Source organism: Myotis davidii, unplaced genomic scaffold (assembly GCF_000327345.1).
Source record: "Myotis davidii unplaced genomic scaffold, ASM32734v1 scaffold163, whole genome shotgun sequence".
Taxonomy (NCBI): domain Eukaryota; kingdom Metazoa; phylum Chordata; class Mammalia; order Chiroptera; family Vespertilionidae; genus Myotis; species Myotis davidii.
Window position 1 is genome coordinate 1,158,074 of NW_006295056.1, and position 25,062 is coordinate 1,183,135.

Below are 25,062 nucleotides of genomic sequence, written 5' to 3' on the forward strand. Positions count from 1 at the left end.
TTCGAAATAGCTGCTCAAATAATCTTATTTGGAGGGATCCAGCTAAGTCTTCTAAACTGACTGTTGCTCATTTATGTAAAAGAAAATTAAGTGGACGAAGTGACTGTCCAGCCGTGCAATTCTGGCAATCCTTTTATCTTTTTGCCTTTCAGGTATTCAACTTTGATGTACGCCAGTTGAACTGGTTGGAATACATTGAAAATTACGTTTTAGGAGTCAAGAAGTACTTACTGAAAGAGGATATGGCTGGGGTCCCAGAAGCAAAGCAACACTTAAAAAGGTAAGCATAGTCGGTCAGTTAATGTATGTGTATCTGATTTTACACCAGACATGAAATCTGAGCCAAGGAAAGGAGGAATTAACATTTTTTCAGCTTTTACTAAATAATAGGTCCTTCCCTTTATACAATGCCCTGTGATACACTGTTTCATTTACCTTCACCACACCCCTATGAGGCATTCTTTCTGTTATCCTATTTTTATCAATAACAATGGTAATTTGTTCATAGTCACACATGAACCCGTGTCTTTGATTCTTCTACCACACCCTACCATGTGATATAGAGAAAGAATATCCAGTAGGCAGGAGACTGATCAGACTATGTAAAATGGGCCTAACCACACTTCAAGTCCTTCAGCTGCCTTAAATTTGTCATTAATCCCTTCAAGGACAGGGCTCACAACAGTCTGGTATAATTCTGGTAGAAGCAAAGGGTTAATAAAGATAGTAAGGATGAAAAAGTGAACTGAAAACAGAGTGGAACCTTGAACAGTAGGTTGAGAACTTTAGGACTTATCCTCTAGTGAACAGGAACCAGTAAAAATTTGTGATACGGTAATATGATCAAAGTACCTTTAAGAAAGACTGTTAGCCATGTCTGCAAGATAGGTTACAGTAGAGAGAAGTATGATAAATAGAAACTAGTCAAGGCAATGTTATGGAAATCTGATTATTGAGAATGTTGTGGAAATGAGAGATGAAACTCAAAGGCTTATCAGGTCATATCTATAAGCATTTAATTATTTGCTTGTGATAGCCAGAAAGAAACACATTTATGTTTCAGATAATAGTTGGGAATTTGGCACTGTTTTAACTTTGACTATATATGTCCATTCCCCAGGCTCCGAAATATTCACTACCTCTTTAATACCGCCCTCTTCCTCATCGCCTGGCGCCTTCTTATGGCAAGATCTCAGATGGCTCGGAACGTCTGGTTCTTCATCGTGAGCTTCTGTTATAAGTTTCTCTCCTACTTTAGGGCGCCCAGCACGCTCAAGGTCTAAGAACAGTTGGCAGTCTTCATTTATCTGGTACCTCTCAGATACATCTGTAACAGCAAACTGTGGTCCTCAAGACTACGAAGTGGCAGACTATGCCCAACCTCATCACCTGTCGAATGTCCTGTCATGTATTTACCCCTATTTCCTATTTCTATATCTTTTTTTTTTCTTTTAATGCGAGAGAAGGAAAGTCATAGCCAAGCATATTTTAGAAAAAAATAATTTCCGGATTGCTTCCTAACACTCTATGTCCTTGAATATAAAACATCAAAGTACAACCCTCTTTCCATATTTAGCGTTCTTCTCATTGAGAGGACTAACTGCAACTCATTAAACACAGAACACCCAGAAGTGGAAATATGCTCAAGAAAGGCAGTTCTAGCCTTGAGACCAGTCTGGGGTACCCAGTATAAAAGTTTAAAATCAATCTAAGTGGAAGAATGGTTTCAACATCCTCACAGATGCTGTAACCTTCTACTTAAGCTTATTTTACTCAGGCCTCAATAGGAGTGATGAAATGGACAGGAAGCTCCTAGGCTGGAATCATATAAAAACCCAGTCTCTTAATCTTTGCATTGAGGAAAAACAAAACTTTAAACACAAATTTAAATGCTAGTCTCAGTCTTTTTCTATAAAATGGGGAAGATTACTCTAGTGAGCACCAAATCATTAGAGTGTCTAGTGTGTCGATCATTCCAATTGCACATTGCTAATTGTACAATGTACAGCAGAAAAGGACAGACTTCATTAAGTGACTACATTTAGAGAATAGCTGTTTTGTTTAAAAATATTTTATGTTTAATAAAAATGAATTACTAAAAACTATTTATTCCTAAATTTCTATATAACTATTACCCTAACTTTCATCTTGAGAGATCAGTGCATACTGATTGCAGTTATCTCATGCTAAAAACATGGGTTATTATTCAAGTTTAATAATTGGGGCCCAATTAAAAATAATCACAACTACTAGACAATTACATGAACATAGAATGTTAACATGTTTATACTCACTAGCTGGAATAATTGGTACTCAAAATGGCACATTGAAGTAACTGAGGGCAGCTTCTAGGATTACTTGAGATTTTTCTGAACCCATAAAAGGCATTCTGGAGTAACTCTTCTGGTCAATATCCACCCCAATCTCATCTAAGTTCTGGGAATTACTTTCCAGGGCACACAACCCAGCTCTGAAAAAAACAGCTGGTGATCTTTAGCTTAAGATGTCTATACAGTATTTTTGAGTTACACTGATAACTACAGATATGGTAAAAATGAAATATATATAATTCAATGAGACTGGATAAAACATAATAGTTCTAAGAATTTACTATCTTTTGATTGTTTTACCAATTCAATAAATTCCACTGATCAAGTAGTCATTTTGACTTTTGATTACATGGAAATTTGAATTAAGATTGTTTTTCTTTTACAGTATTGTGTCTTTAACCCTCCCTGATAAAAAAATGTAATCATCCCAAGAATCTACCAGTTTAATACAAATTAACATATAAGTACATAATGCTCCACTTTTTCTGACCATTAATAGGGTAGCATTTATATGCTGCAGTGTTTTCTACCTGTCGTATTAGAGACATGACATAGTTCTCTTGTAAGCAGTGAAAGCAGATAGGTATCTGTATGAAAGAAGTGATTTTAAATCAAGACTAACAATTATTTGAGTGCCTAAGATATACAGTGCAATGAGGGGGAAAAAACCCTCCTATTTTTGGGGGGAAGGGGGTGGTAAGTAGAAAGAAAAGGTATTTATATTTGAAAAGTTTTGGTAACCCCTATATTCTGCACTCACTAAATACCCGATACAGTAATAAATACTACTGAGTTGAAGACTGTCACCACGTAAGGCAATTAATATTAGAGAAAGTTAGGACAGATGGACACAGAACTCAGAAAAAACATTTCTCACAATTTTATACTAAGCTAACATCATTACCTCCACTTATCACTTTAAAATAACTGATTTAGAATCTCAAGGTAAATAGACTGATCCAAGGGACTAACACCCAAATAATGTGTTCTCTCACAATAAACTTAATAGTTAATGTAGGTCAGCCTAAAATTTCCAAAAACATCAATAATCTGCAAAGTTCACAGGAGTTACATGAAAATTTCCACGTGGCTATTTTTCTAGAACTGCAAATCTAATGTTCTGGAAACATAAGCAACTACCTATACTAAAATGTAATGGTTGCTCCATATGCCCACACAGAAGTATGGAAAAATGCTCAGTGCTAGATTACTTTACATATATAAGTTAGTACTTGAATTACTAACCTCAGACATGAAAACAGAATGTAATTTAGCCCTCCCCTTACACCATTAAAAAATTAAGACATCTTAGTCAGTCCTTTATGAATTAAGTTTGTATTAAAGATTGTAAATTTTGTTTGCATTCATAAATTTTTTAAAAATTCAGTGCTTTGTATCATAAAATGCATGAGAAAAGCATATTAAATTATCTGAGTTGAAAATAGAATTTTGTAATTCTGAGTTAAGCTTTTCCAAGAGGTAGTCTCAAGTGTACAAATACTGTAGCAGAGAATTATTCACCTAAATATTTCATCTCTTCTTATAGGCCAAGGTATGCAAATAATTAAAAAAAACATTTCATATAATTCAAGGTCTCAACTTCAAAATATTTAGGCTGAAATATATGTGTAGATATTATGAATAGCCTAATAAAAAGGATTGAGTTAATAAAGTTAGGTATCCTACTGAAGGCATCCCCAGGCATAAGCCGAATAGGTCACTACATACAGTGTTCAAAGCAACACTTGGTGAAATCAGAACACCTAACAAATCTTAATATACAAGTATATTTCATCATCCATCATCCAAAGGGCTCACAAGAATCTTATGTTTTGATTGCCAAAAATCTGATCTTGCTATTCAAGGAATTTCAGCTGGAAATCTTTCTTAATTTTTAAAATGAAAATCAATAGCAAAGCAAGATTTTGCTTTGAAGAAATTCCTTTTATAGTTTTAATGGGAAAAAATAATTTCATTAACATTTCAATATGGTATTTGAAAAACATGAAAACAATTAAAAATCATATCAGTACCTAAATAATTTTTAAAATTCTTCTTAAAGTATATATGCGCCCCTATGTTCATAGCAGCACAATTTACAATAGCTAAGATCAAGAAACAGCCCAAGTGCCCATCAGTAGATGAGAGGATAAAAGAGCTGTGGTACATTTATAACATGAAATACTATGCAGCAGTAAAAAGGAAGATCACTTACCCTTTGAGATGGCATGGAGGGACCTGGAAAGTATTATACTAAGCAAAATAAGCCAGTCAGAGAAATACAAATATCATAATTATGTGGAATCTAATGAACAAAATAAACTGATGAACAAATAGATCCAGGGACACAGAAGCATAGAACAGACTGCAGAACCTCAGAGGGAAGGCAGGGGAAGGTGGATGGGTGGGAAGTGATCATCCAAAAACTTATATGCATATATAGATGTATAACCCATGGTCACAGACAATAAGGTGATGAAGGCCTGGGGCAGGGGGGCAGGCTAGAAGGGGTTATTGGGGGGAAAAGGGAACATGTGTAATACTTTCAACAATGAAGATTTAAAAATTTTAAGAGATAGTTAACTGCGATAATCCTAAAAGAAAGAAAATAATTCTAAGTGGTTATTGTCTTTCCTCCCATTAAAAAACAAAACCCCTGAAATTTGATGGACTTCTCTGACAAGCAGACTCATAGAACCAACAGTCTAATAAAAATAGCTAAAATTCTAATTCTCTCCAGTTAAAATTCCTCTTGAGAGATGCTGTATTAGTTTCTAGTCTTTCATTGGAAATATTTTAAGAAATAAACATATTCATTATTTGGAATTTTCTGGATTCAAATATGTTTCAAAGCCTGTTATGTCACCTGTATTAATCAGTTAACTTTGTGGCTTTTAATGATAAACTGCATTTTAAGCATTGATGCTTGTTATTTTCTGCAAAATACCATTCAACATAAGCTTTACTGCAGTTTTTTCAGTATTTCTCCTCTCCATTACATTACTGTCCAAACTGTTTTCAAGAAACCATTTTACTTTTAAAAAAAAAAATCCATTTGAAAAACTACAACTTGTGACAGCCTGTCCTCTAAAAACCATGATTTTTAAATCTAGCTTTTTAGCCTTGGCCTTGGTACTTACCCGGAATTTTTGTTTCCCTATTTCCCTAAGTGATTTACACCATGGGGATTGGTTGAAGATTCTTCTATTAACATTAAGTATTACAAAAGGAAACTGATGTTGGCACACATATTCCAAATAAGTTTTTAATGGTACCTGAATGATATCTCCCTCTCATTTTTAATCTTTTTATAGTCTGAAAATTTTAAATCAAGTCTTAAATAGTAAGAAAGACAGAACACCACAATCTAATACAGAATCAACCACATTCAGAACATTCTGAATGCAAATACCTCTTTCATCCAGTTTGATAGTTTAACGGAAATCATTTACTGATAACCTCTCAGATATGACATCTTGTTTTACTAGCTGCCTCACACTTTTATTTTATTTAAAGTTACCCTGTCGCCTACTCACTACTGCATGTATAAAATATTCTACTTTTCTTAATATTTTACAAACTGAAAATTTTCATTATCAGTAGTGTATCTTTTTATCACTCACCTCCTGCTCCCACAGTATACCAACAATATGATCAGATTAGAAAATTTAGCATCTTTTAAAAACATGTGCTTTCTTTTCCCTGTATAAGTGCCCACCATCCAATTTGTGAATGATTCCTGTTACATATTATAGCACCTATGTATCTGCCCCTATAAGAATTCACCTTAGTCTTTGAATTCACCTGGCTTCAATAGTTAAAAAAGTCAATAGCCAGAGGTTAAAGAAAAGCAGTTACCTTCAAAAGACCAAACTATGGGATAAATGGTCTTGTCATTATGGCTTAACATTAATATGGCTATGGCATGTGAACCCATCCCTGTTTACCTTTATTAACAAGGTGACCTGATCACAACTTTTTAAAGTTTAGACTAGTTTTCCATATTTTATTCTGACATCATATTTTAAAAACAAAAGGACGCAGACATTAGCACTATTAATGCCTTTTTCTTTAGATGTGGTTTGACCTCTTTCCTTCAGCCTCTTCAAGGTCCGATTTCGACTCTGCCCATTTGCTGTGAAAATATCAGAAGGGGTCATCTTTGAAGCAATATTCCAGTTGGACTTATTCACTGATTAGCTGCATAATTTCTTCTAAGACATTTGTAACAGACACAACATATATAGGATTTCAGTTTGGGTTTTTTCTTTTTTTTCTAGGTATGATTCCTGCTTTTCATTCATGTTTTTTTTTTGTTCTTTTGAATATATTGCACAATATTTTATTATTAAAAAAGGTTTGATATCTCAGGCAAAAAGTTTTTCTCCTTCACCTAGGAGGTGCTAATGTGTACTATTTTCTAAAAGAGGTAAGTGGTTGTCTGTGTGGCCATCCGTAAAGGGAACCTAGGGAGAAAAAGACCAGAGCATCAGTTTTACTCATTACACTAGTTCCTCTAAACACAAGGCTTTATTGGGGACAATTTTTTTCAGGGCACCAAAAGATACTGTTTAGATTTAACAATAGTACTACGAGTTAGAGATCAGTACCATTTATACTATACCACTTACAGAATTGACAGGTTTATAGGATCCAAGTCTGAAACGACAGCAAATTATTTCAACTATAAATTTTCCAATTCCATGTAACATGCCTGTAATAAAAAGTTTTAATTAAATTATGCTATAATGTAATTATTTCCTAAATAATATAAAACTCAACTATAATGGTATAGATTAAGGAAGGAAAGAAAGTAGTCAGCTTTACTCCCACAGTTAAAAGTAAAATTTTAAAAGAATTTATTTTCAAAATCACAAGGTCCAATGATTCCTGAACTTGACAAAGTAATCTTTTCAAGAGTGCTTAATACATCTTCCACCCACATAATTTTAAAAATTAAATACCAGCACCACAAATTTAAATGCATTTAAATGAAAAACTGACAAAGACTTTTATAAGAAAAGCTAGTCATTTATCTAAAAAATATAATTCAAAGTATATAAACTACTCAATCCATGTAATACTCAATATGGGTTGGGGATAAAGAACAAACTATTTCCTTTCTCTATTTATTGTACTTAGTTAACTCTTACAATTCTGCAAGTAATTATCTTTGAGAGAACCCCATAATATCAGGGCAAAAAGGTCAAAATCATAAAAACACTGACTGAACTATCACAGAGTTCCAAGTACCATTAGATATTATTTTACATATCATACAATTAAAAATACTTTAAAACAAATAGAAAATTTACATTCAAGTGTCTACTATTTCTAGGCATTTTCTCATCTAATTCTACAACACACTTGCAAGTTAGAAACCATTATTCCCTTTTTTATAGATGAGAAAACAATTTCAGAAAAGGTAGGCGATTTATACAAGGCTATCACTACATAAATGGGAAAACTTGGATTCACCTCCAGGATCTGTCTAGCTCACTAAGTAATCTCCCTTAAATCACTGAATGCAGTGAGTTTAGGTATGCTTAATCCATTAATTTTGGAGATTTGGAATGAAGTCTTAAAAGAAAAAGTTCTTTAAATATCAAAACATGAAAAAGTGTGTATATTTTTTGCCCCTTTTAAGTACAAACATCCTAATTTCAGTGTCAGCAACAGTTTTAGAAATTAGACAAAAAAGGAATAAATCTTAACCTGTTGTTGAAAAGATTCCTCCAATGATACCACAGAGTCTTACAAAAAACTGCCAGAATGGCATATGTTCTTCAGTAACTGTCACCATAAGAGAACTGAGATCATATTTCATAAATATCCCAGAGAATCCATGGCTGCCTGCAGCATGATTAATGACACGTTCCTAAAGGAAGGCAGAGGAAGGAGAGAGAGAGGAGGAGAAGCAAAACAGGACTTATGTCAGCTGGTTACTTACATACAGTCACTATGAAGCCCTACATCCTTACTGTGGGAGAGGGACATCCAAACCTCTGCATGAATTGCCCCACTAGTCTAGGGTCTTAAGAGACAATCAAATTGTTCTGTATTCTTTGAGTGGTTAGCTTTAGAAGCAATCTAAAGGAGAAAATTATTCTTTCTGATTTTCTCTTAAAGGTCACTTCACATACAAATTTTCTATTGAGCTCAAGAGCATATAACTAACTATGTGGGACATTCTTCATTGACCAAATCAATGAAAACTAAATTCTTATTTTGACATATTTTTTATATTTCTTTGCTAAGCACTTACAAAATAATCATTTACTTCCTGTTATTTAAATAATCAGATTTAAAAACAAACAATTTCACTCTCTGCTGTTCATTTTAAACATGAGATATATAGTACAGGAAAAAAATAGTGCATTAATTTTAAAGATATCAATATTTGGTTTAAACTGGTTCAGTGTTTAAAAATTTGTTTTCTTGAAAGAAATGAAACTAAAATTATAAACCTACCACACTGCACACTAAGAAAATATTCTATTTCATTCCTTCTGTTTACACAAAATCAAGTTTGCAAACTTTCTAAAACATTTCTATTATAGCTCAAAACAACTATACTATCACAATGCTTTGTTATGACTTTTATTGTCAGGCCCTACTTATTTTGACTCAGCTACAATTGAACTGCAAGCTTTAGAATACAAATAACAAGGTAAGTTAAAACAATTTTATTTGGATATTATAAAACCCGTCCCCCTATTAACACAATAGAGCCTTATAAAGCCATTGTTCAAGTTTCCAATAAAGTGACTTCATCTTAAAGCCCTGATAGGTTCAGCCATGCCAAAATATGCTCTCACCACCTCTATGGATGAAAGATATTTCAGGGATCAATCAGAATATCCATGGAACAAAAGACTAATAATGATCCCCTTTGGGTTGCAGGACCAATGAAGGCCAGTCCTCCCAATTTCTGTCCCCCTCATCTTCCACTTTACCAACTCCAGGTACTCCTTTTGTATTTTTTGTTTCTTAAATGAAACACAACTGTTTTAGTCACCTTATTGGCACAAAATATTCTGCAATGGTCAAATGCTCTGGGATTCTATTTTTTATTTTATTTAATTCTTTAAAATAGAGGCCTGGTGCACAAAATTTCATGTACTGGAGTGTGTGAGAGTGTGAGTGTGAGTGTGAGTGTGAGTGTGAGTGTGTGTGTGTGTGTGTGTGTGTGTGTGTGTGTGTGTGTCCCTCTGCCCGGCCTGTGCCCGCTCGCAGTCCAAGACTCCTTGGGGGATATCTGCCTGACGGCTTAAGTGGGCCTAAGCTGGTAGGCGGACATCCCTTTTGCAGTCCAGGACACCTCACTCCTTACTGCCCGCATGCAGCAGAAGTGGGAGAGGCTCCTGCCACTGCCCTGCGCTCACCAGCCATGAGCCCAGCTTCTGGTTGAGCGGCACTCCCCCTATGGGAACACACTGACCACCGGGGGCAGCTCCTGCATTGAGTGTCTGACCCCTGGTGGTCAGTGCATGTCATAGCGACCAGTCGTTCTGCCATTTGGTTGATTTGCATATTAGGGTTTTATTATATAGGATATATCATGAAGATAATTTCATATTGGTATACAGTTATATATTTTCTCTCTTTTTTTAAAGTTGCATGTTCCTCAATTATGGATGTACCACTTAGGTTGTTTCTAGTATTCTATAAATAACACAAAGAATACCCTCATACACATATCACTGTGATATTTTCTCTACTTTTATCCTTGTATTCAACTCCTAGAACTGGGATTACTGAGTCATTGTATAGATCAGGGGTGGACAAACTTTTTGACTCGAGGGCCACAATGGGTTCTTAAACTGGACTGGAGGGCCGGAACAAAAGCATGGATGGAGTGTTTGTGTGAACTAATATATATTCAAAGTAAACATCCTTACATAAAAGGGTACGGTCTTTTTTTTTCAATAGTTTTATTCATTTCAAATGGGCCGTATCCGGCCCGTGGGCTGTAGTTTGCCCACAGCTGGTATAGATACTGCTAGATTCCCTTCCTTAGAGACTATGCTGTTTTGCATTGCCATAGCAGTGAGTGATGTGTGCCTGTTTTCCCCAAAGCTCGGCCACTATGTAGACCATGGGTGGGCAAACTTTTTGACTCGAGGGCCACAATGGGTTCTTAAACTGGACCGGAGGGCCGGAACAAAAGCATGCATAGAGTGTTTATGTAAACTAATATAAATTCAAAGTAAACATCATTACATAAAAGGGTACGGTCTTTTTTTTTTTTTAGTTTTATTCATTTCAAACAGGCCGGATCCGGCCCGCAGACTGTAGTTTGCCCACAGCTGATGTAGACAGACATCAGGTGGTGCCAATCTTAGTGAGAAATGTTATCTCCCTACCCATACAGAAATGCAGAAAAGCACAATATATACTTGCGTACACTTTACCTAGTTACACACACACACACACACACACAGTTATTATACCAGTACATACTTGATTCCCCTGCTGAGCCATGTGAAAAGTTTTAAACACATGACACTTCACCCCTAAAATATTTAGTATTTAATCTGAGAATAAGGAAAATTCTATAAGCATTAAGGACAAAGCCATCACAAAGTATAAGACTATTAAAAGAAAACTCCAACTCAAGCAAATTTTTAAATACTTAAATTTGCCTTAGAATTCTTCTGAACACTACTATTTGAATATTTACCATTCTTAAACACAGTAAGAAAACATGACCCCAGAATAGATGAGAAATATTAAACTGTACAATTCCAGCATTCTGATTCTGTCATATTTATTTATAAGGCCAATGCACCCTAAGGTTGCAAAACACTTGTCCTCTTAAGTAGACAAAGCACAAGTCAGAAGATAAACCCTCAAAATCTGTTATCTGAGCCACAATAAGCATGCATGACCAAGGTTAGATACATTAATTAAAAAAGAAGTAACACAGCAATCAGAGAATCTGCCAGCAAATAAGAAAACTGTTTATACCAATACATGAGAAAACATTACAAAATTAAGATATTAAGACTAAAATAATTAATGCCATCAATTTAATAACTTTGAGTTAATTGAATACAAAACCTTCCAGATTAAAATATATATATATATACACTACTTCTTTTCTTTCACTAGAACATATTAACACCCATTTCTCTACTTCTTTTCTTTCACTAGAACATATTAAGACCCATTTCTGGTATTTTATTGCTTAAAATATTAATGCATTTCAATTTTTCAACAAATTAAATAGGGGAGGGCACCAACTGAAAGTACAACCTTAGTATGTAGCAGGAGGAATATAAAATGCTAAAAAAATCATCTTATTAATTGGATTTAACTTACCCTTTCTGTCACAGAAAACTGATGGGTGTCTGCTGAAATTTTGTATGTATGCAGTTTTGTTGGCACAACTGTAATAAAATATTGGAACATCTGGTTGTCTAGAATAAAAACAAATTGTGTTTTCCATCAATCCAATAGCAACAAAACTACTGCCAAACATATCCTCCTTCTATTAAATACACTAATAGAAATGTAATGCTTGGGCGAGGGGAAAAAATGGACACATATGTAATACCCTTTGTAATAAAAAATAAAATTAAAAAAAAAAAGAAATGTAATGCTTGTGACTAAAGATCTAACAAAAAGTAATTTTAAAAGACTAAATGAAATCAATATAATACTTGATAAAATAATTTCTCAGTAAGCATATTTCAAATAGTCACATACGGATCTTTTATAAGATATTTAAAAGGATGAACTAGTCACTTAGATATCTTTGCAATCATTACCATCCTTATATCAAATATGGAAAATAAAAGTAGCATTCCTTTACAGTACAAAAACTAGTAAGAGAAAAGTTACAATACTCTAACCATCACAGGACATATTTTCAGTTTCTACTAATATCTTAAAATATGTAAGTAAACCAACACTGAATTAGCCACCCTTTGGTTAAATGTAAGGAAATTGATACCACAGCAGAAACTAACTAAAGGAATTATTCAATGATGGCTTGGGTTATTGTGTAATCAAAAGGATCATATTCATAGTCACTAGAGGCTCAGTGCACGATTTTGTGCATGGGTGGGGTCCCTCAGCCTGGCTGGTGATTGGGCTGCGGGAGGTTGGCCAGCTGGGGGAGGGGCCCTGGGAGGTTGGCTGTGGGAGCACAATGACCACCAGGGGGCAGCTCCTGCGTTAAGCGTCTGCGCCCTGGTGGTCAGTGTGCGTCATAGTGACCAGTCGTTCGGTTGTTCAGGCTTTTATATGTAAAAATTAGGCATGTATAGATTTAGAACAAGTCATAAATACCATTATATTACTAATTTTTGATTCTAAACAATTAACAGTTTACATAGTACAAAACATTAATTCTCTAGGTCTACCCTATATAATAAAAGCGTAATATGCTAATTAGACCAGACAGCCGAACGACCTTCTGGACGAAGCCAGGGCTACGAGGGAAGCCCAGGTCCTGGGTCCCTGCCAGCAGCCAGAGGGAAGCCAGCCCGGGTACTGGGTGCCTGCTGGAGGAAAGCTCGGGTCCCACCAGAGGGAAGCTGGTGCCGGCAGCCAAGGGAAGGAAGGCCTACTTTTGCACGAGTTTCGTGCATCGAGCCTCTACTATTTTATGAAATTCATGGATTAGTTTTGCCTATTCTAGAATTTCATATAAATGGAAGTAAACAGTATATACTTTTGTGTGTCTAGTTGTTTTCTTTGCTCAGCATAAATGAATTTTTATTTCTACCAATCCAATGTCTGTCTCCTATCTCAGTCTAATTCTGAATAGGAGAGGGAAGGGTTTTGAATAGGGGAAGGAAGGGTGAAACTGTAGATATGAGGCAGAGAGGTATGTATAATGGTTTCTTTACACAATAGCATTAAACAAGTTTCTAATATAATAAATCAAAGCTTGTTTCACTATCATCACTTATTTCTCTTACAACTTGTACCACACTAACTTTAAAAAAATAAAGTTTTTTTTTTTACCAGTTCTCCCATTATTAATTTCAACATAATATCCTAAATATTATCATAGACAATATTAGGGTGAAAGGGTGTCAACTTTGTCTACCACCAGTACATAGCATATCAATTGTGGGTGGTCTTCAGTTTCATCCCTTAGCTTGTTCTTTGATGTAAGGTGAGTTGCTCATTCTGTGCTTAGATTTAGGTGTTTCACAAATAAACTCTATCACAATGATGGCGAACCTTTTGAGCTCGGCATGTCAGCATTTTGAAAAACCCTAACTTAACTCTGGTGCTGTGTCACATATAGATATTTTTTGATATTTACAACCATAGTAAAACAAAGATTTATATTTTTGATATTTATTTTATATATTTAAATGCCATTTAACAAAGAAAAATCAACCAAAAAAATGAGTTCGCCATCACTGCTCTATCATGTCATAGAGAGAGCAAGCTGAAAGTGATAGGAGAAAAGGTGTTTAGACTTTAAGTATTTATGACAAAAGTTGAAACTGAGAGTGGTGAGGCAATAACCAGTTATCTCACTCACATATAGGTGAGATAATTAGACTTGTGGGTAAAAATGAAGGACAAAAGGCATCTCTCCACAAGCTGGAGTGAAGTTTCAATGCAATAAATAACAAATCATGGTCAAAGAAATATGACAGGAAAAACTAGAATCCTTTTAACCTGTGGCCAGACAACTACTGAAGATCTATTTGTTTAATGTTAATTCAAGAAAGGGCTACATGTTTGTTAAATAACTTAATTGCCAGTCTGGGGGGTGGGAGGCAGGTGGGATGCAGTTGAATGAAATGTTGCTGCAAGCTACAAATTGTTCCAAAGGTTTTAGATATGTTCAAATCTGCATAGTTTTAAAGGTGTATCTGTTAAGTAATCCCCTCAAAATTTCTGGAGAACATTAAGGAGAAGGTGGTTATCTGAACACAGTAGATTTCTAATGCTAACTTTTTATCCTTTTTGAAAAGAGGCCCAAGAGAATGTATGTTAGGAGGAGAGGAGTATATCTGCTTTAAAGCTTTGAATAACTTACTGACATTGATCTAGTGGCATTTTATAACGTAACTCTAAATACCTACTAGTCTTTTGAATTTAGGAACAAGTAGACTTTAAAAAAGCCATTTGAAAATTAATATTTATATTTAGAACCACTTCTGTACAGAAATAGTTCATTTTAGCATCATGAAACATAGCATTAGCCAACTTGTTTTCAAATGAACATTTCTAAAGTAATATTTAATGCATTTTGGTATACAATGAACATATACTTAGATCAAAAATTAGATTATAAGAGTTTATAATTTCTACTCAGACATCTCTAAATTCAGTACACTCAAGTGTCCTTAAGTGAAAACATTCTCATACAAACACAAAATACTCTGAAAGTCAGTATTTTAAGTAAAACAACTTTAATGTATCTGATTATAACACTATACTAGAGGCCTAGTGCATGAAATTTGTGCACAGGGGGCGGGGGTCCCCTCAGCCCAGACTGCATCCTCTCCAATCCAGGACAACCCTCTCAAAATCTGGGACCGTTGGCTCCTAACTGCTCACCTGACTGCCTGCCTGATTGCCCTAACTATCCCCCCCCACCCCCTGTCGCTGGCCTGGTCGCCCCTTACTTCCCCGCCCTCTGCTGGCCTGGTCACCCCTAACTGCCCCCAATGCTGGCCTGGTTGCCCCTCACTGCCCCCCATGCCGGCCTAGTCGCCCCCAACTGCCCCTCTGCTGGCCTGGTTGCCCCAGGCGGCCTGCCGTTCAGTCCTTTGGTCACCCCTCACTAACACCCCTGCCAACCTTGTCGCCCCATGCAGCCTGCTGTTCGGTTGTCTGTCCAGTTGTTTTGGTCATGACGGCCCCTGGCTTTTTATATATTAGGATACTAAAAGAATAAGATACTGAAAACAATATTAATAAAGCTCTTTTAATTAAAAAATGAAATCCTTAATTTCAGTTTTGTAAAGATTTGAATCCCCGCTAGTATAGGAAGCTTTAGATGTCCCTAAAAGGTCCTAAAAGTGGGACATGTCATACAATATGACTATTTAAGAAGAGGAAAGGGAACCAAAAGGAAGCTCAAGAGATTACTTGCTACAAAAGTTAAAGACATAATAATAATCCACCCATATCTAAATAAACTTAAATTTTAAGTGGAATAGAAGGTTAAAACAGAAACAAAAGGTATCTGTGTTATAATGTACAACAAGCATGTCAAACCTGCGGCCCACATGTGGCCCAGCCTATATAATGGTATGTAAGAAATGTTTTAATAAAAATTTCGTAACTTAATTTTTAAAATTTCATAACTTAATGTTTTACTATTAATAATGAACTATGTTTGCTAATAATTACTATAAACACGTTGCATTCATTTCCCTTACGCGCCTTACGTGCAGGCACAGCATTTCTCGCCACTAAAACTAGCAGCAAATATTTTAGCAGCCGATTGCCACGTCATTAGTCTTGGACTAACATGTTTGGTGTGTGCAACAGGAAATATTTTGCTTTCAGAGAGCAAGAAAAATAGGCTTATTTGCATTACACTTATTAATTTGTGCAGTTATTCAGTGTCTGGTAAATTAATGTTCAAGAAAAAATATTTTTATTAAAATGGTCTATTATTGTATGTTAACGATTACTCATTCATTTCAGCCCTTTGTATTCAGCATGTCTCTATTGAAATAAACCTACGTTTCTATAAAAATTGAAGCATTTGTTTTTTTGCAACCCACATAAACTTAAATCTTGTAAATTTGGCTCATATTAGCTTTTCAATTTGACATGCTTGATGTACAACTTCTATCTGTGTTGATAACCAAACCATTCTAGAATAACTGTAGGTTTCTGATGCCTGCAAAATTCTGCAGAGAGGTTTCCATAGTGGTAAATATGCATTTTACAACTATGAACCTATACCAAAAAGAAAATTCTTCTTAGAATGTTGAAACTTCCTTCTGTTCTCATTCTTTTTTTAGTGACTATAGGAAAGCAGTTATGCCCTATTAACACATTAATCTTTCATACATTTAGAGAGCTTTTAAGTTCTACTCCTCCAGCCTACATTAAATTCTAATTTTTTACTCTGTTCTATGGTTCATTTTTTTAACATTTTAAATATTATCCACTGGTAGGACAAAGTCTTTCCACACACATCTCCACTTAAAGTTTATTAACCACTTAAACTACTTAAAGATTTATATGCTTATCTGTTACAAGGGGGTTAAGAGGATTATTAAAAATGTATTAATATTAAAGATATAAAAAATTGCCTACATGCAAATTCCAACAATAAGTATTAAGTACTTACAATCTATAGCAATTTTTTCCGTTCCATCTAAAGGATTAATAATTCCTGGAACAAGCTCTCCAAAAGACAAATGATCTATTCTGTGAGAAAAGTTGTATGCTGAGGCAAAAAATAAAACCAATTAAGTGGAGAATTATTATTATTCAAAACACATATTACAGATGCCTTCACATTTTTATCTGCTTTCAGATGAAAACATCTAAAATCTGCAGGTGTAATAAAATAGTATTTAAAACCATATTAACTGAGAAAAACACATATACATATCTGGGAATTAAATGCATAAAGGTAAGTAAATTCTGATAAAATGCTGTATCTAAAATTTCATGATTATATATAAATCAATGTCTGAGAAATATTATTACATCTAAGCCTGATAACCCCAAAAATAGGTCCTTCCTGGTCCAATCACCACCTAGTAATAGGATTATGTTGTTGAAACCACTAGGATGATGCCCATGAATCCAAATAATTAACTGGTCAGGTATATTTTTAATACCCTGCTATATAGGACCAAACAGATTTTATGGACTTTATTACTTTTGTTCTCTAAAGCAGACTTTAAAAACTAAGTTTTATGACAATCATTACAAGGAACTAACTACTATATATGTCCATATTTAGATATTAAAATAAACTTGAAATATGTTTCCTTCATTATCTATAGAAATTAGCAGAAATGTGCACAAAGTAATATAAAGCACACTAGGCTGTCCTCCCTAACCTGGGCAACTTCTGAGCCATGACTAAACAGAAGACAGGCGCTTAAGGACAGGAGAATATGGATTAGAGTCGGTAAATTTAATCATTTATTTTCTCCTATAAATATGTTTTCAAAACAGTCCACTTTCAAAGCCCCATCTTGCACCCGCACTAAAATAAACAAATAATCAAACAAAACCCTTTTCTTTCAAGGACCTCTTCATGGAAAAATATTTCAGAAACTGCTTACAGTCATGGTTGACAAGTGCTGCCAAATGTGCATGACCTCGGGGATGTGGAATTGCCCTGAAAGGAGGAAAAAAGATTAAAGAAACTAAAATAATTAGTTAAATACATAACTAAATTAAAATCTGAAGAGGGATCTGATCTTTTTAAGTTATATAATTTTCTTAACATTGGCCTATGATTTGTTAGTCTACTCATCTCAACAATTTAATAAACTGAGGGTTGGCAAACTTTTTCTGTAAAGATTCAGATAGTAAATATTTTAAGCTTTGTGGACCAAGATACAAAATTGAAGATATTATATAGTTAGGTACATAAATAAACTTTCAACTTCAAATGAGCATGGCTAACGTTTTACAGTAAAACTTTATTTTTGGATACTGAAATTTGAATTTTATATATTTTCCATGTGCTATCATATATTACCATGTAAATTTCCGTGAAGAAAAGGTTATTGAAAATCAGAGGGCACTGGGGGGAGGCATTTTCAGTTGTCAGTCATTGGGGAGAAGCTCTATTGGCACTTAATGGAGAAAGGCCAAGGAAACAAGGCATCCTGCAAGGCGATGACAGTCTCACACAAAATAAAATAGTCCCACATCATGCAAAACTGTCCCACATCTTGCATGACACTCTAAAAGGCATTTACATAGGTGAAAAACCTATGTATAATGACCTGAGTCTAGAACTTAACTCCATTTATCTAAAAAAAGTACTTTGTTGTAGTTTCAATATACACTAAATTTCCCAGGAAACAGATGTAATGTTATTTTTGTTTTGTTCATAGTATTACAAAAGTTGTTCACTATTTCAGAGTATCAGTTCAATAATAGAAATACCATTCATGATATTTGAGTGGCCAACACATCTGTGTGTCTGCATTTGCAGCTGTTGTAATGAGACATATAAGTGGCAAACATCTGCCTACTTCACGGCCTTATCTAATGTAGTCATGCTCAACAATCTGCATATTGAAATAGTTCTCCTTTATAATACAGTTGAAAATGATACTGTGCCTGAGAGGTAATGTGAGATCTTAAAAAAAAAAAATCAACATTGAATTTGACAAACCTATTATCAAAAAATTAGGAGTGGTTTATAGTATACTTCAGAGATGATAAGGATAAGATGCAAACCAGATGCTTTTCAATTTGGCCTCTCTTATTGCTGGAATAAGTTTTCACATGAAGAGATAGGTGGAACTAGGAACGAAGACTATAATTATGGATGCTCATACAGTTATTTGTTAACAGAGTTTTGCCCTTTCACAGTTAGCTCTGGAGTAGGATACTGTTTGTTAGGTTTGAAGTAGGATATTGTTTCTTTCCAAAAATATAATAAAACCTTCTATATTTCTCTGAGCCAACTAGTATTTGCCTGTATGACACCAAGAAATTCTAAGATTCCCAGCTATAGGTTGGGAATGAAGAGAATGAGTGGTGACAACAGTAATAAAACAACAAAAATAGCCTGGCCCTCGGTCCCCAGTGGGGGGAGGGCAGGAGGCAGCTAATCAATGATTCTCTTTCACCATAGATATTTCTATCTCTCTTCTCCCTTACTCTATGAAATCAATACATATTTAAAAAAAAGAATGTTAAAAAGAATTGGACAACAACGACAAAGAAATATTTGATCACTAGAAATACTGAAATAATTTTGCATAAAATTCTCATGCTGTCTCTAAATATATATACAATCTTCAGTTACTCTCTTTCCTGCTTTGTAACCTTTCCCTGAGCATAGATGCCTTTCTCTCCTTTATATATAAAACTGCTAGTCATCCACTAGTTTGAACAGTTATGGTTATCCTCAATAAAGCCTCTGCTGACAAGCAAAGTAGGTCAGATACCTTTTTATATAGTTTCTTATCAATCATACTTCTCCTTTTTAGGTCCAATGCAACTATAATTATATAGTTATTAGTTCAATTAACAGTTTAAAGTTTGGATTCTCTCAGTCAGTACCAAGAGGATAAAAACTCCCTTTTTTCACTGTTTCATTCTTAGTATCTAGCATGTTACTTTGCATATAACAAGTACTCAAAAAATGTCTTTTACAATGAAGAATTGTTCAGTTCTGCAACTCAAGATGAAGAGAGGAAGGAAGGGAGAGAGGATCAGAGAATCCATTCAGAAATTTACCAACTATTCATTGCATAACAGTTTCTGTGCAGGGTGCTGCTTAAGAAGGCTGATGAGCTAATATTTTTCCTTAACTGTTATCTAATTTAACTTTTTCCCAGACACTACTAATTTCTAACTATATCAAAATACCTGTCTCAAATTAGTTATGATTTACATTTTGGTGATAATCACCATACAGAAAAACAACAACACCATCCAACAAAATGAGCAAATTAATGAAATGTCTACATAAGAACTTCCAGGCTACTAAAACTTGGTAAGTACCCAAAACCGGTTTGGCTCAGTGGATAGAGCGTCGGCCTGCGGACTGAAAGGTCCCAGGTTCGATTCCGGTCAAGGGCATATACCTGGGTTGCGGGCACATCCCCAGTAGGGTATGTGCAGGAGGCGGCTGATCGATGTTTTTCTCTCATCAATGTTTCTGACTATCTCTCTCCCTTCCTCTCTGTAAAAAACCAATAAAGTATATTTAAAAAAAAAAAACACCTAGGTAAGTAGGTTTTAATTCATATTGTACCTACAGCTCATTTACTTTAACATATAAAATATGACATGACTGTTAAGCTTTATTTTGAAGTTAGTAGTCTTCTCTATCCTGAAATTAAAGCCCGGATAAATCTCAAGTCATCAAATACAGGTACAAAACATTTTAAGCTGTCTTTTAGTAGTTAATTATATATTGTTATTTTAGCAAAGAATTATTTTTAACAAACTGACAATTTGTCTAAAGTATTTTCAGTAGGTGAAAAGAACATACTTGCCCACAGTTATGTGAAAATTCCCCGCTACTTTATTGACATATAGATGACCATGAATTCTGCAAGCATCAGGAGGCTGTGATAAATCATCTTCCCTATTATAACAAGACATGCTAGGATTACTTACAGCACATACAATATTATCACCAATACTGATCTGTAAGAATCAATTTTCAGGTAATGTTCTAAATGTCAAAAGTGGAAAAGCAGTTTTTTGAAGTCTGTACATTTATAAAAAAGCATATAGCTATGAAATAGAAAAAAATTACATAATTATTATTTACATATTACATTTACACAAATCTAAAATTCCATGGTTCTTCAAATCTAACCAAAGGAGTTAAGTCCCATGATAGAAGAAAGATTAAAAGTAAAGAATCAGCCCAATAAAGACATACTTTCATCATCTGTTTTTGTTACTTAAGAGCAGGGGTCCTCAAACTTTTTAAACAGGGGGCCAGTTCACTGTCTCTCAGACCGTTGGAGGGCCGGACTATAGTTTAAAAAAAAACTATTAACAAATTCCTATGCACACTGCACATATCTTATTTTTAAGTAAAAAAACGGGAACAAATACAATATTTGTATTTGCATGTGGCCCACGGGCCGTAGTTTGAGGACCCCTGCTTAATAAGATAGGGGAGGATGGGACTATAAATGAGGTAAGAGAAAGGCATGCCATCTAAGTTCAAATAAACAATGACATTTTCTTTCTAAGCAAATGTAAAACCTCTTCAATAGTTTTAGATTTAAATGATCATTTCATAATTATAGCATTTTCAACTATCAGTTATTCTAATCTAAAAAAAAGTAAGTAAAATAAAAACAGAAAATTCCTAATCAAAATTCATACATCCTCATAATAGGAAATACAATTAATTTGTTCTTAAAACATAACAATTTTATATAGAGGTATACCATACACACATAAAAGAGAAAAACTAAATAAACTAAAATACAGTGAACACTTAAATAACGTGTTAGGAGTACCGAAATTCACATATAACTTCTGATTCCACCAAAACTTAATACAGTTGTCCCTTAGTTAATAAATAGTTGAACATTTAAAATATACACCTCACCTTAGTGGGAGTGCTGTTGAACTATTAAAAGCATCAACAAAATGAAGACAACCCACTGAATGGAAGAACATATTCACCAATACATCTGATAAGGGCTTAATATCCAAAATTTATAAGGAACTTATAAAACTCAACAACAACAAAAAAACACAATCCAATTGAGAAATGGGGAAAGAACCTGAATAGACACTTCTCCAAAGAGGACAGACATACAGATGACCAACAGACATATGAAAGGATGCTCAATGTCACTAATCATCAGGGAGATGCAAATTAACTACAATGAGGTACCGCCTCACACCTGTCAGAATGGCTATCATCAATAAATCAACTAACAAGTGTTGGTGAGGATGTAGAGAAAAGGAAACCCTAGTGTACTGTTGGTGGGAATGCAAATTGGTGCAGGTACTATAGAAAGCAGAAAGGAGTTACCTCAAAAAATTAAAAATGGAACTGCCTTATGAACTAGCAATTCCACTTCTGGGAATATATCTGAAAAAACCCCAAAACATTAATTCAAAAGAATATATGCACCCCTACATAATGCAGCATTATTTACAACAGCCAACATTTGGAAGCAGCCCAAATGCCCATCAGTAGATGAGTGGATAAAAAAGCTGTGTTACATCTACCCAATTACTCAATAGTTAAAAAAAAAAAAAAAAAAAAAAAAGAAATCTGACCTTTTATAACATCATAGGGTGGACCTGGAGAGTATACAACTCACCTTGATGGAAGGGGAATTGGACTTTTAATAGCACTTTTAAATAGCACATCTTGAAGTGAATGTTCTTCTTGTAGTCTACTCTGTATCAGCTGCAGCATCCTAAATATAACACAAACAATAGCTTATAAATACAGTAAGGTACACAAAGGAAGCCAACCCTTTTTAAATAATCATAATAATTAGATGACTTAGCTAAGCCATACATTTATTATTATAAGACTTTATTCTAATATAAAGTACCAAGTTTTCTTTGATCATTTTCCTTGAAAGCAGGTAGAGTGAGGTAGGGTGGCTATAGGTCTAATAACTGGGCTCCACAATAAAACTGTCTGATTTCATCAATAATGGACATGCAGTCTCAGTCACCAAAAAGTAGCTTTTGCTCATCTGAATATCTAAATTCATGCATGCATGCAATTATAAAATTCTTACTTTTTGTCAGGCATTAAATAAATTGTTATAAATACAAAAGAAATTAGACAAATAAGAGGCCACACAATAGATCTGATATACTTAAAGTGGGAGTATAAAGCCAGAACACAAGTATCAATTTCTCATCTCAACCCAGGCCACTGTGCCATTTAATTTCACCTGGTATCTCCTTTTCTGAAGAAACCTGAACTTTATTCTATTCCAAGACCATTCAAAGGAAAGTATTATATTCTACCTGTAACTTTTACAAAGAATATCAACATATAAGGCAGTGGATTATAAAAAACAAAGTTACATTCGAGAACCCATGAGCAGATTTTCTTTTTAAATATATCTAGCCACCAAGAATTGGTTGCTTAAAGATTTTTTGAACAAAATTTGTATGTTCACATTAACTTATGAAATTATTCCAAACAATAAAACCAAAAATAAAAGTTTTCCTCTAATATTTCTACCTTTGGGCCATATTATCTCCTACCATTTTCAGCAATAATTTTGTATCTTCAAAGTTATTTTACCTTCTTTAATTTTCACTGAGCACTGTTTCAATATTAGAATCTTGTAAGCAACCTATCCATCAATAATGATCCGATTAGGTATAGTTTATTCATAAAACGGACTACTATATGTACTTAAATAGGAAGTTGTACAAAATACCACCGATGAAAAAAAGCAAGTTAATGAACAGACATGAAATGGTCCCATTTGAATAACATAAATATGCAAACATATAGAACATTATATATGAAGAGAAAATTTCTAGAAGGCTACACAAGAAGTCTGGTTATTACCGCTAGTCATTAGTACTAGGTTTATGGAACGCTGAGGAGGCTTTTACTTTTACTTTATATCCTTTCTGTCCAAAGTGAATGTTAAACAATGATCAAATATCGCTTATAAAATTTTTTAAATAGTTAATACAATTTTAAATGAAACCTAAAGTATATTATGATCCAAAGTACATTAGAAATAGGATTAACATGACTTTCTTAAGATCTGGTAAAATTTTTGAAAGTGTAAAGATTACATTATATATACATTACATTACATATAATGTAAAGATTACATTATACTATATTCTGCTAATATTTCATCCAGAGAAATGCCTAGACAAATATCCCAATCTATGAAGTCACAATAAACAAAATAGACAAAATGGGATCTAGATTTCTTTGGACCACAATACTTTGTTTACTTATTACCTCTGCCACTCTTTTTGCTGTGGAGAAAGATCAAACATTACCTAAAATAAAGAAAAACATAATCACCAACAATGTCAATTTCTCTTGGCTTTTATATAATAACTAGAAGCCAGGTGCACAAAATTCGTACATTTGGGGGGTGGGATTCCCCAGCCTGGCCTGTGCCCTCTCACAGCATGAGAGCCCCGCTATCAATCTCCCCAAAGAGGTAGGCCCTGCCTACCCATCCACCCATCCGGGGCTCCTTGATGGATTGCCTCCTGGTGATGGATTGTTACGGTGTGAGGGTGTGAGAGCATCACCGTGTGAGGGTGTGATGACCACATAGGCTTTTATTAGTATAGATTTTTTTAAAATGTTCTTTGAACAGGAAACAAATTTATAGTGTTGTAAAAAAATATTCATGTTTATATTGAATCTTCTATAAGTCAACCTAAAAAATTTAAATAATTTTCATTTAAAAATAGTGTAAAGAAATGTTATTAATCATTTAAATAATGTCAGCATAAAACTTTAAGTATTTAAAAAGGAAAAACATAAAAAAATCATACAGCTTAAGTGTAATATTCCATCTTCGAAAGCCCATATTCTTGCTAGGATAATATCATGATGGAATCAACATTTTTTAAAATAAGCTAAAAAAGAGCACTCTAATTCTTAAATGTGTTAATCATTAAAGAATAATTCAAGAAATTTTATTCAGGGATTACCTTCATCAATTCAAAATCGGACTTGACTACTTATATAGAGTAAAATATGCAAGCTTCTCATGGTTTGATACAGTATCTACAATTTAATTTGCAACAAAAAGTCCACTTTTGATTTTCATAAAGGTAATTGATAATAAAGCATATTAATTCTACTTTTTAATTTATTAACATTATTAGTTATCCCTCCATAATCAGGCCCTAACCTACTATTCTCTCTTTACAAATAGCTGCTTTTTAATAGAAGTGGAACAATCCCTCATTCTATCAAACAGTTCTGCCTCTGTGCCTTTGGTTATTTAATTATACCAACCTGGAACATCCTTCTCCTGTAATTTTGACCCTTATTTCTTCCTAAACTCTATAAATTATGTATGCCAAATTAAATTGTCCCATCTTTCTGATTTCAATAAATTTATTCTGATTTCTCCTCCTGCTG

General features: G+C 34.2%; 2 protein-coding genes across 2 annotated transcripts in view; one reads left to right on the forward strand and one right to left on the reverse strand.

Moving 5' to 3' along the window:
* FAR2 (fatty acyl-CoA reductase 2) overlaps positions 1-4,342 on the forward strand; it is a 50,688-nt gene extending 46,346 nt beyond the window's left edge. The window contains exons 10-11 of the mRNA XM_006769652.2: positions 153-280; positions 1,121-4,342. Coding sequence (XP_006769715.1) covers positions 153-280; positions 1,121-1,283 — 291 coding nt within the window. The 3' untranslated portion in view covers positions 1,284-4,342. The remainder of the gene's footprint in view (positions 1-152; positions 281-1,120) is intronic.
* Positions 4,343-5,373: 1,031 nt separating this feature from the next.
* The window catches only part of ERGIC2 (ERGIC and golgi 2), a 34,233-nt gene continuing 14,544 nt past the window's right edge, over positions 5,374-25,062 (reverse strand). Inside the window, exons 6-14 of the mRNA XM_006769653.2 lie at positions 23,917-23,957; positions 22,283-22,381; positions 20,473-20,568; positions 17,573-17,628; positions 16,621-16,719; positions 11,655-11,752; positions 8,046-8,208; positions 6,962-7,044; positions 5,374-6,796 (exon numbers count right to left, since the gene is read on the reverse strand). Of these exons, the coding sequence (XP_006769716.1) occupies positions 6,734-6,796; positions 6,962-7,044; positions 8,046-8,208; positions 11,655-11,752; positions 16,621-16,719; positions 17,573-17,628; positions 20,473-20,568; positions 22,283-22,381; positions 23,917-23,957 (798 nt within the window). The 3' untranslated portion in view covers positions 5,374-6,733. The remainder of the gene's footprint in view (positions 6,797-6,961; positions 7,045-8,045; positions 8,209-11,654; positions 11,753-16,620; positions 16,720-17,572; positions 17,629-20,472; positions 20,569-22,282; positions 22,382-23,916; positions 23,958-25,062) is intronic.